The sequence below is a fragment of the Vanellus vanellus genome, assembly GCF_965231255.1.
Source record: "Vanellus vanellus genome assembly, contig: HAP1_SCAFFOLD_2332, whole genome shotgun sequence".
NCBI classification, from domain to species: domain Eukaryota; kingdom Metazoa; phylum Chordata; class Aves; order Charadriiformes; family Charadriidae; genus Vanellus; species Vanellus vanellus.
The window spans coordinates 1-12,188 of NW_028127251.1; the positions used below are offsets into that span (position 1 = coordinate 1).

A 12,188-nucleotide genomic window follows, 5' to 3' on the forward strand; every position below is an offset into this window, starting at 1 on the left:
GTCGCAGAGGGGCGGGGCCTGGTTGCTAGGGGCGGGGTCTGGTTGGCAGGGCGGGGTCTGGGTGGCGGGGCGGGGCCTGGTTGGTAGGGGCGGGGCCTGGTTGGCAGGGGAGGAGCACGGCTGCTAAGGAGCGTGTTGCTAGGGGCGGGGCCTAGCTGCTAGGGGCGGAGCGCTGTTGCCGGGGGCGGAGCCTGCTGTGCAGGGGGCGAGGCCTGGTTGGCGGGGAGAGCGGCGCGGTTGCCAGGGGCGGGGCCTGGTTGGCGGGGAGAGCGGCGCGGTTGCCAGGGGCGTGGTCTGGTTGCTAGGGGCGTGGCGCGGTTGCCAGGGGCCGCAGGGTTACCTGCGCGGAGGGGGGGGGGGGGGGGGAGAGCGCGCCGCGCGGTGCATTGTGGTCCGGAGGGGGGTCTTACCCCACAATGCCCCGCGCGCTTCCGCCTTTGCCCAGCGCCGCCAGTATGGACCAGTACATCATACTGGGCCGCATCGGGGAGGGCGCTCACGGCGTCGTCTTCAAGGCTAAGGACCGGGAGGTGGGGCTGGGGGGCCTTTTTTTTTTGGGGGGGGGGGGGGGGGGAGTGTTAATGGGGGTCTGAGGCCTGTGGGGGGGGCTGTGGGCCTGTAGGGGGGGCTGTGGGCCTGTAGGCCGCGGGCGCCCGTGTCCCTTTTTGGGGGGGTTCTGTGGGCCTGGGCGCCCCCCCCCCGCCCCCCCCCCCGCCCGCCCAGCACCTATGGGTGGTGTGTGTGTGTGTGTGTGTGTGTGTGTGTGTGTCCCCAGACAGGGGAAACGGTGGCCCTGAAGAAGGTCCCCCTGCGGCGCCCCGAGGAGGGGGTCCCCCCCCAAACCCTGCGGGAAATCAAAGCCCTCAGGGAGATCGAGGACCACCCCCATGTGAGTGTCACACACACACACACACACACACACACACGATGTTGGGGCTCCCCCCAAAATCTTGGGGTGTCCCCCGCACCCCCTGTACCCCCCCGAGACCCTTTATACCCCCCCCAGACCCCTACGCCCCCCCCAAACCCCATATCACACCCCACTAAGAGGAGTATATGGGGGTTCTTTCCCCCCTTCCCCAAACTCCTGTGCCCCCCCCTCCGATTTTGGGGCCCCCTCCAAATATTGGGGACCCCCCCGATATTGGGGTCCCCCCACCCCCTCTATGCCCCCCCACCCCTTCTATGCCCCCCCCAGACCCCTACGCCCCCCCAAACCCCTATGACACCCCACTAACAGGAGTATATGGGGGTTCTTTCCCCCCTTCCCCAAACTCCTGTGCCCCCCCTCCAATTTTGGGGGCCCCCTCCAAATATTGGGGACCCCCCCCGATATTGGGGTCCCCCATTCCCCCCCCAGACCCCTACGCCCCCCCCAAACCCCATATCACACCCCACTAAGAGGAGTATATGGGGGTTCTTTCCCCCCTTCCCCAAACTCCTGTGACCCCCCCTCCAATTTTGGGGGCCCCCTCCAAATATTGGGGACCCCCCCGATATTGGGGTCCCCCCATCCCCCCCTCGACCCCTATGCCCCTCCCAAACCCCATATCACACCTCACTAATAGGAGCATATGGGGGTCATTTCCCCTCTTCCCCAAACTCCTGTGCCCCCCCCTCCAATTTTGGGGGCCCCCCCAAATATTGCCCCCCTCCCCCAAATATTGGGGGGACCCCCCCGATATTGGGGACCCCCCCCCTTAGCTCTGGGGGTCCCGCAGGTGCTGCGGCTGCGGGCGGCCTTCGCGCAGGGCCCGGCGGTGGTGTTGGCCTTCGAGCTGCTGCTGGGGGACCTGGGGGGGCTGCTGCGGGCGGCCCCCGCCCCCCTGCCCCCCCCCCGCGTCCGCGCCCTCCTGGCCATGACCCTGCGGGGGCTCGGCCACTGCCACCGCCACCGCATCCTCCACCGGGTACGGGGCGGGGGGGGGCACCCCCAAATTTTGGGGGGGGGGGGGGGGGGGTGAGGGGGGGGACACGGGACATCCCCAAATTGGAGGGGGGGGGGGGGGAAGGATGAAATATGGGGGGATGGTTGGAATGGGGGGGGGGGAGGGGGACATTGCGGGGGGGGGGGAGATGGGGATGTGGAGGGGGGGGCACCCCAAAATGGGAGGGGCACAGGAGGTGGGGGGTGACCCCAAAATGGGGGGGGCACCCCAAAATGGGGGGGGACACAGGAGGTGGGGGGTGACCCCAAAATGGGGGGGGGCACCCCAAAATGGGGGGGACGCAGGAGGTGGGGGGGCACCCCAAAATGGGGGGGCACAGGAGGTGGGGGGTGACACCAAAATGGGGGGGGCACCCCAAAATGGGGGGGATGCAGGAGGTGGGGGGGGCAACCCAAAATGGGGGGGGCATCCGAAAATAGGGGGATGCAGGAGGTGGGGGGTGACCCCAAAATGGGGGGGGGCACCCCAAAATGGGGGGGACACAGGAGGTGGGGGGTGACCCCAAAATGGGGGGGGCAAAGGAGGTGGGGGGGTGACCCCAAAATGGGGGGGGCACCCCAAAATGGGGGGGACACAGGAGGTGGGGGGTGACCCCAAAATGGGGGGGGCACCCCAAAATGGGGGGGACACAGGAGGTGGGGGGGTGACCCCAAAATGGGGGGGATGCAGGAGGTGGGGGGTGACCCCAAAATGGGGGGGAAACAGGAGGTGGGGGGTGACCCCAACATGGGGGGGGGCACCCCAAAATGGGGGGGACGCAGGAGGTGGGGGGTGACCCCAAAATGGGGGGGATGCAGGAGGTGGGGGGGGCACCCCAAAATGGGGGGGGGCACCCCAAAATGGGGGGGGGACACAGGAGGTGGGGGGTGACCCCAAAATGGGGGGGGCACCCCAAAATGGGGGGGACACAGGAGGTGGGGGGGCACCCCAAAATGGGGGGGGCACAGGAGGTGGGGGGTGACCCCAAAATGGGGGGGTGACCCCAAAATGGGGGGGACGCAGGAGGTGGGGGGTGACCCCAAAATGGGGGGGTGACCCCAAAATGGGGGGGACACAGGAGGTGGGGGGGCACCCCAAAATGGGGGGGCACAGGAGGTGGGGGGTGACCCTAAAATGGTGGGGGGCACCCCAAAATGGGGGGGACACAGGAGGTGTGGGGGCACCCCAAAATGGGGCGGGCACAGGAGGTGGGGGGTGACCCCAAAATGGGGGGGTGACCCCAAAATGGGGGTGGACACAGGAGGTGGGGGGGCTCCCAAAAATGGGGGGGGGCACCCCAAAATGAGTGGGACACAGGAGGTGGGGGGTGACCCCAAAATGGGGGGGGCACCCCAAAATGGGGGGGATGCAGGAGGTGGGGGGGCACCCCAAAATGTGGGTGGACACCCCAAAATAGGGAGAGAACCCCAAAACGAGGGGGGGACGGGGGACATTGGGGGGGGACCCCAAATTTGGGGGGGGGGACACACGACACATGGGACATTGGGCGGGGGGGGGGGGGGCGCTGAGATGGGGGCGCCCCCAAGATCTGGGGGGAGCCGGGGGACCCCCCATCCCCAGCTGTAGGGGGGAAACTGGTACCAGTATGGGAGGGGAAAGGGGGGAACTGGGATGGACTGGGAGGGACTGGTGCAGGACCTGAAGCCGGCCAACTTGCTGCTGGACGGGACTGGATGCCTCAAACTGGCGGATTTCGGGCTGGCCCGCGTCCTGGCCACCCCCCGGGGACGGCCCTACAGCCACCAAGTGGCCACCAGGTAGCGGGGGACCCTTCGCCCAGTTCATCCCAGTTCGTCCCAGTCCCTCCCAGTATCCCCCGGTGATCCCCCTCACCCACCCACATTTTGGGGTTTTTTTTTGTTTTTAGGTGGTATCGAGCCCCCGAGTTGCTCTACGGCGCCCGACACTACGACGAAGGGGTCGATTTATGGTGAGTTCCGGACACTGGGGACCCTCCCAGTGCCTCCCAGTCCCTCCCAGTTCTCCCCAGTCCCTCCCAGTGCCCCCTCAGTTCCCCATTCCCCCCCCATACTGGTACCAGTTTTCCCCTTACAGCTGGGGATTGGGGTCTCCCAGCTCCCCCTGGACACCTTGGTCCTCTCCCCAGGCCCTCCCAGTGCCTCCCAGTCCCTCCCAGTCCTCCCCAGTCCCTCCCAGTGCCTCCCCAGTGCCTCCCCAGTCCTCCCCAGTCCCCATTTGCCACCCCAGTTCCCCATTCGCCCCCCCATACTGGTACCAGTTTCCACCTTACAGCTGGGGATTGGGGTCTCCCAGCTCCCCCTGGACACCTTGGTCCTCTCCCCAATCCCTCCCAGTGCCTCCCAGTCCCTCCCAGTCCTCCCCAGTCCCTCCCAGTGCCTCCCCAGTGCCTCCCCAGTCCTCCCCAGTCCCCATTTGCCCCCCCAGTTCCCCATTCGCCCCCCCATACTGGTACCAGTTTCCACCTTACAGCTGGGGATTGGGGTCTCCCGGCTCCCCCTGGACACCTTGGTCCTCTCCCCAATCCCTCCCAGTGCCTCCCAGTCCCTCCCAGTCCTCCCCAGTGCCTCCCAGTGCCTCCCCAGTCCTCCCCAGTCCCCATTTGCCCCCCCAGTTCCCCATTCGCCCCCCCATACTGGTACCAGTTTCCACCTTACAGCTGGGGATTGGGGTCTCCCGGCTCCCCCTGGACACCTTGGTCCTCTCTCCAGTCCCTCCCAGTGCCTCCCAGTGCCTCCCAGTCCCTCCCAGTCCTCCCCAGTCCCTCCCAGTCCCTCCCAGTCCTCCCCAGTCCCCATTCACCCCCCCATACTGGTACCAGCTTCCCCCTTACAGCTGGGGATTGGGGTCTCCCAGCTCCCCCTGGACACCTTGGTCCTCTCTCCAGTCCCTCCCAGTGCCTCCCAGTCCCTCCCAGTCCTCCCCAGTCCCTCCCAGTGCCTCCCCAGTGCCTCCCCAGTCCTCCCCAGTCCCCATTTGCCACCCCAGTCCCCATTCGCCCCCCCATACTGGTACCAGTTTTCCCCTTACAGCTGGGGATTGGGGTCTCCCGGCTCCCCCTGGACACCTTGGTCCTCTCCCCAGTCCCTCCCAGTGCCTCCCAGTCCCTCCCAGTCCTCCCCAGTCCCTCCCAGTGCCTCCCCAGTCCTCCCCAGTCCGCATTCGCCCCCCCATACTGGTACCAGTTTTCCCCTTACAGCTGGTGATTTGGGTCTCCTGGCTCCCTCTGGATGCCCAGGTCCCCTCCCAGTCCCTCCCAGTACCTCCCAGTGCTTCCCAGTCCCTCCCAGCGCTGCCCAGTCCCTCCCAGTCCCTCCCAGTCCTCCCCAGTCCCCATTCACCCCCCCATACTGGTACCAGCTTCCCCCTTACAGCTGGGGATTGGGGTCTCCCGGCTCCCTCTGGATGCCCAGGTCCCCTCCCAGTCCCTCCCAGTACCTCCCAGTGCTTCCCAGTCCCTCCCAGCGCTGCCCAGTCCCTCCCAGTCCTCCCCAGTCCCCATTCGTCCCTCCATACTGGTACCAGCTTCCCCCTTACAGCTGGGGATTGGGGTCTCCCGGCTCCCTCTGGATGCCCAGGTCCCCTCCCAGTCCCTCCCAGTGCCTCCCAGTGCCCCCCAGTAGCCCCAGTGCCCCGCAGGGCGGTGGGCTGCATCTTCGGGGAGCTGCTGAACCTGTCGCCGCTGTTCCCGGGGGAGAATGACATCGAACAGCTCTGCTGCGTCCTGCGCGCCCTCGGCACCCCCTGCCCCCGCGCCTGGCCAGTGAGCACGGCAAACTGGGGGCACTGGGAGGGACTGGGAGGGTCTGGGGGGGGCACTGGTGGCACTGGGAGGGGCTGGGGGGCGAGGTGGGGGCACTGGGAGGGGAGTGGGGGGGACTGGGAGAGGCTGGGAGGGGATTGGGGGGCGCTGGGAGGGGACTGGGGTCAACTGGGATGGCACTGGGGGGTTACTGGGAGGGTATTGGGGGGCACTGGTGGCACTGGGAGGGGCTGGGGGGTGAGGTGGGGGCACTGGGAGGGGATTGGGGGGCACTAGGAGGGGACTGGGATGGACTGGGTGGTGACTGGGTTGGACTGGGATGGCACTGGGGGGGTACTGGGAGGGTATTGGGGGGCACTGGTGGCACTGGGAGGGGCTGGGGGTGAGGTGGGGGCACTGGGAGGGGAGTGGGGGGGACTGGGAGGGGACTAGGGGGGACTGGGATGGACTGGGTGGTGACTGGGGTCAACTGGGATGGCACTGGGGGGTTACTGGGAGGGTATTGGGGGGCACTGGTGGCACTGGGAGGGGCTGGGGGGTGAGGTGGGGGCACTGGGAGGGGAGTGGGGGGGACTGGGAGAGGCTGGGAGGGGACTGGGGGGGACTGGGATGGACTGGGTGGCGCTGGGAGGGGACTGGGGTCAACTGGGATGGCACTGGGGGGGTACTGGGAGGGTATTGGGGGGCACTGGTGGCACTGGGAGGGGCTGGGGGTGAGGTGGGGGCACTGGGAGGGGAGTGGGGGGGACTGGGAGGGGACTAGGGGGGACTGGGATGGACTGGGTGGTGACTGGGGTCAACTGGGATGGCACTGGGGGGTTACTGGGAGGGTATTGGGGGGCACTGGTGGCACTGGGAGGGGCTGGGGGGTGAGGTGGGGGCACTGGGAGGGGAGTGGGGGGGACTGGGAGAGGCTGGGAGGGGACTGGGGGGGACTGGGATGGACTGGGTGGCGCTGGGAGGGGACTGGGGTCAACTGGGATGGCACTGGGGGGGTACTGGGAGGGTATTGGGGGGCACTGGTGGCACTGGGAGGGGCTGGGGGGTGAGGTGGGGGCACTGGGAGGGGAGTGGGGGGGACTGGGAGAGGCTGGGAGGGGACTGGGGGGGACTGGGATGGACTGGGTGGCGCTGGGAGGGGACTGGGGTCAACTGGGATGGCACTGGGGGGGTACTGGGATGGGCTGAGAGGGGACTGGGATAGACTGGGAGGGCACTGAGGGACACTGGGATGGACTTGGGGGCACTGGGAGGGCACTGGGGGGTACTGGGATAGACAAGGGGGACTGGGAGGGGACTGGGGAGCACTGGGAGCCACTGGGATAGACTGGCAGGGGACTGGGAAGGGGCTGGGGGCACTGGGATATACTGGGGGGGCACTGGGATGACTGGAATGTACTGGGATGGGTGGGGGATGCTCTGGGATGTACTGGGAGATACTGGGAAACTGTTAAAATGCAGAGAGTAATACTGGGATGGCGCTGGGGGGTGTCTGGGCTTACTGGGGGGCTACTGGGCAATACTGGGGCACTGTTGGGAGGTACTGGTCCATACTGGGAGATACTGGGCCATACTGGGAGATACTGGGCCATACTGGGAAATGGGTAAAACACAGTGGGTGATACCAGCTCGGCACTGGGGTGTGTGGGGGGTTACTGGGGGGCTACTGGTCTGTACTGGGGCACTGTTGGGAGGTACTGGTCCATACTGGGAGGTACTGGTCCATACTGGGAGATACTGGTCCATACTGGGAAATGGGTAAAACACAGTAGGCGATACCAAGATGGCGCTGGGGTGTGTGTGGGGTTACTGGGGGGCTACTGGTCTGTACTGGGGCACTGTTGGGAGGTACTGGTCCATACTGGGAGGTACTGGTCCATACTGGGAGATCCTGATCCATACTGGGAAATGGGTAAAACACAGTAGGTGATACCAAGATGGCACTGGGGTGGGGGTGTGGGGTTACTGGGGGGCTACTGGTCTGTACTGGGGCACTGTTGGGAGGTACTGGTCCATACTGGGAGGTACTGGTCCATACTGGGAGATACTGGTCCATACTGGGAGATACTGGGAGATACTGGTCCATACTGGGAAATGGGTAAAACACAGTGGGCGATACCAGGATGGCGCTGGGGTGTGTGTGGGGTTACTTGGGGGCTACTGGTCTGTACTGGGGCACTGTTGGGAGGTACTGGTCCATACTGGGAGGTACTGGTCCATACTGGGAGATACTGGGAGATACTGGTCTACTGGGAAATGGGTAAAACACAGTGGGTGATACCAGGATGGCACTGGGGTGTGTGTGGGGTTACTGGGGGGCTACTGGTCTGTACTGGGGCACTGTTGGGAGGTACTGGTCCATACTGGGAGGTACTAGGCCATACTGGGAGATACTGGTCCATACTGGGAGATACTGGGAGATACTGGTCCATACTGGGAAATGGGTAAAACACAGTGGGTGATAGCAGGACGGCGCTGGGGTGTGTGTGGGGTTACTGGGGGGCTACTGGTCTGTACTGGGGCACTGTTGTGAGGTATTGGTCCATACTGGAAGATATTGGTCCATACTGGGAGATACTGGTCCATACTGGGAAATGGGTAAAACACAGTAGGCGATACCAGGACGGCGCTGGGGTGTGTGTGGGGTTACTGGGGGGCTACTGGTCTGTACTGGGGCACTGTTGGGAGGTACTGGTCCATACTGGGAGATACTGGGCCATACTGGGAGATACTGGTCCATACTGGGAAATACTGGGAGATACTGGTCCATACTGGGAAATGGGTAAAACACAGTGGGCGATACCAGCTCGGCACTGGGGTGTGTGTGGGGTTACTGGGGGGCTACTGGTCTGTACTGGGGCACTGTTGGGAGGTACTGGTCCATACTGGTCCATACTGGGAAATGGGTAAAACACAGTAGGCGATACCAGGATGGCGCTGGGGTGGGGGTGGGGGGTTACTGGGGGGCTACTGGGCCATACTGGGGCACTGTTGGGAGGTACTGGTCCATACTGGGAGGTATTGGTCCATACTGGGAGATACTGGTCCATACTGGGAAATGGGTAAAACACAGTAGGCGATACCAAGATGGCGCTGGGGTGTGTGTCGGGTTACTGGGGGGCTAGTGGTCTGTACTGGGGCACTGTTGGGAGGTACTAGGCCATACTGGGAGGTACTGGGTCATACTGGGAGATACTGGTCCATACTGGGAAATGGGTAAAACACAGTGGGCGATACCAGGATGGCGCTGGGGTGTGGGAGGGGTTACTGGGGGGCTAGTGGTCTGTACTGGGGCACTGTTGGGAGGTACTGGTCCATACTGGGAGGTACTGGTCCATACTGGGAGATACTGGTCCATACTGGGAAATACTGGGAGATACTGGTCCATACTGGGAAATGGGTAAAACACAGTGGGCGATAGCAGGACGGTGCTGGGGTGTGTGTGGGGTTACTGGGGGGCTACTGGTCTGTACTGGGGCACTGTTGTGAGGTATTGGTCCATACTGGAAGATATTGGTCCATACTGGGAGATACTGGGCCATACTGGGAAATGGGTAAAACACAGTAGGCGATACCAGGATGGCACTGGGGTGTGTGGGGGGTTACTGGGGGGCTAGTGGTCTGTACTGGGGCACTGTTGGGAGGTACTAGGCCATACTGGGAGGTACTGGTCCATACTGGGAGATACTGATCCATACTGGGAAGTGAGTAAAACACAGTGGGCGATAGCAGGACGGCGCTGGGGTGTGTGTGGGGTTACTGGGGGGCTACTGGTCTGTACTGGGGCACTGTTGGGAGGTACTGGTCCATACTGGGAGATACTGGTCCATACTGGGAAAGGGTTAAAACACAGTGGGTGATAGCAGGACAGCACTGTGGGCGCGTGGGGGGGTTACTGGCGGGTCCTGGGCGGGGGGAGCGGTTTTCCCTGGCAGGTGCCGCTACGTACTGGTGCATACTGGTCCATACTGGTGCGTACTGGTCAGGAGCTGTCGGCGCTGCCCGACTACCCCAAGATCCGGTTCCGGCGTCAGGCGCCGGCGCCGCTGGAGCAGCTGCTGCCCGAAGCGCCCCCCGAGGCCCTGGACCTGCTGCGCCGCTTCCTGCGCTACCCCTCGCGCCAGCGCATCCCCGCCCAGCAGGTGGGGACCCCCAAACCGGGGGGGGGGACCCCCAAACCCGGGGGGGGGACCCCCACATCGGGGGGGGACACCCCAGCATCGGGGGGGACACCCCAACATCGGGGGGGACCCGGGAGTTTGGGGGGACGCGGGGGTTTTGGGGGGACATGGGGGTTTTGGGGGACACACGGGGTTTTTGGGGGGGACGCGAGGGTTTGGGGGGACCCCCACATCGGAGGGGGGACCCCAACATTGGGGGGACACCCCAACATCGGGGGGGACACCCCAACATCGGGGGGGAATCCGGGAGTTTGGGGGGAAGCAGGAGTTTTGGGGGGACATGGGGGTTTTGGGGGGGACACGGGGTTTTTGGGGGGGACGCGAGGGTTTGGGGGGACCCCCACATCGGGGGGGGACCCCAACATTGGGGGGACACCCCAACATCGGGGGGGACACCCCAACATCGGGGGGGAACCCGGGAGTTTGGGGGGAAGCAGGGGTTTTGGGGGGACACGGGGGTTTTGGGGGGACGCGGGGGTTTGGGGGGACCCCAACATCGCGGGGGGGACCCCAACATCGGGGGGGACACCCCAACATCGGGGGGGACCCCAACATCGGGGGGGGACCCGGGAGTTTGGGGGGAAGCAGGAGTTTTGGGGGGACATGGGGGTTTTGGGGGGGATGCAGGGGGTTTTGGGGGGGACACAGGAGTTTGGGGGGACCCCCACATCGGGGGGGACGCCCCAACATTGGGGGGGACACCCCAACATCGGGGGGGACCCCAACATCGGGGGGGGACCCGGGAGTTTGGGGGGAAGCAGGGGTTTTGGGGGGACACGGGGGTTTTGGGGGGGACACAGGAGTTTGGGGGGACCCCGACATCGCGGGGGGGACCCCAACATTGGGGGGGACACCCCAACATTGGGGGGGACACCCCACATCGGGGGGGGACCCGGGAGTTTGGGGGGAAGCAGGGGTTTTGGGGGGACACGGGGGTTTTGGGAGACACACAGGGGTTTTGGGGGGGACGCGAGGGTTTGGGGGGACCCCCACATCGGGGGGGGACCCGGGAGTTTGGGGGGAAGCAGGAGTTTTGGGGGGACACGGGGGTTTTGGGGGGAATGTGGGAGTTTGGGGGGACCCCCACATCGGGGGGGACACCCCAACATCGGGGGGGAACCCGGGAGTTTGGGGGGAAGCAGGGGTTTTGGGGGGACACGGGGGTTTTGGGGGGGACACAGGAGTTTGGGGGGACCCCCACATCGGGGGGGGGACCCCAACATTGGGGGGGACACCCCAACATCGGGGGGACCCCAACATCGGGGGGGGACCCGGGAGTTTGGGGGGAAGCAGGAGTTTTGGGGGGACATAGGGGTTTTTGGGGGGACACGGGGGTTTGGGGGGACCCCGACATCGCGGGGTGACCCCAACATCGGGGGGGATCCAGGAATTTGGGGGGGATGCAGGAGTTTTGGGGGGGAAGCGGGGGTTTTGGGGGGACACGGGGGTTTTGGGGGGAATGCAGGGAGTTTGGGGGGGATGCAGGGGTTTGGGGGGACCCCCACATCGGGGGGGGACCCCAGCATCGGGGGGGACCCCAGCATCGGGGGGGAACCTGGGAGTTTGGGGGGAAGCAAGAGTTTTGGGGGGACATGGGGGTTTTGGGGGGGACGCGGGGGGGTTTTGGGGGGGAAGTGAGAGTTTTGGGGGGACCCCGACATCGCGGGGGGGACCCCAACCTTGGGGGGGACACCCCACATCTGGGGGGACCCGGGAGTTTGGGGGGAAGCAGGAGTTTTGGGGGGACATGGGGGTTTTGGGGGGGGACATGGGGGGTTTTGGGGGGGAAGTGAGAGTTTTGGGGGGACCCCCACATCGCGGGGGACACCCCAACATTGAGGGAGGGACCCCCACATCGGGGGGATGCAGGAATTTGGGGGGGATGCAGGAGTTTTGGGGGGATGCGGGGGTTTTGGGGGGACATGGGGTTTGGGGGGGCGGATGCGGGAGTTTGGGGGGGACCCCGACATCGGGGGGGGACCCTGACATGGGGGGGACCCCCCGACATCGGGGGGGGGGGGCAGGAGTTTTGGGGGCCCCAGGAGTGCTGCCCCCCCCTTCCCCGTGGTTTTTGGGGGGGGGATGATGACACAGGAGAATTGGGGGTCCCCCCTGACCCCCCCCCTCCATTCCCCCCCCCAGGCCCTGCTGCACCCCTACTTTTTTCGGCCCCGTGGAGCTGACCCCCCCCCCGCCCCCGGGGGGACCCCGAACCCCCCCCCCCAATTTTCGACCTGGGACAACCCCCCTCCCTGCCCGCCCCTGCCCCCCCCCGCCCGCCCTGCGCCCCCCCGCCCCGGGGGGCCCCCCCTGACC

At 65.7% G+C, this 12,188-nt stretch overlaps 1 protein-coding gene across 1 annotated transcript; it reads left to right on the plus strand.

Annotated features, from left to right (window-relative positions):
* Window positions 1-453: 453 nt before the first annotated feature.
* On the plus strand, window positions 454-12,155 carry CDK20 (cyclin dependent kinase 20; the record flags this gene model as incomplete). Its single annotated transcript, XM_082501178.1, has 8 exons — window positions 454-530; window positions 776-889; window positions 1,722-1,910; window positions 3,585-3,706; window positions 3,817-3,879; window positions 5,568-5,691; window positions 9,678-9,833; window positions 12,015-12,155. Coding segments are annotated over exons 1-8 (984 nt in total), but the record flags the coding sequence as incomplete, so codon positions are not given.
* Between the last annotated feature and the right edge of the window lie 33 nt (window positions 12,156-12,188).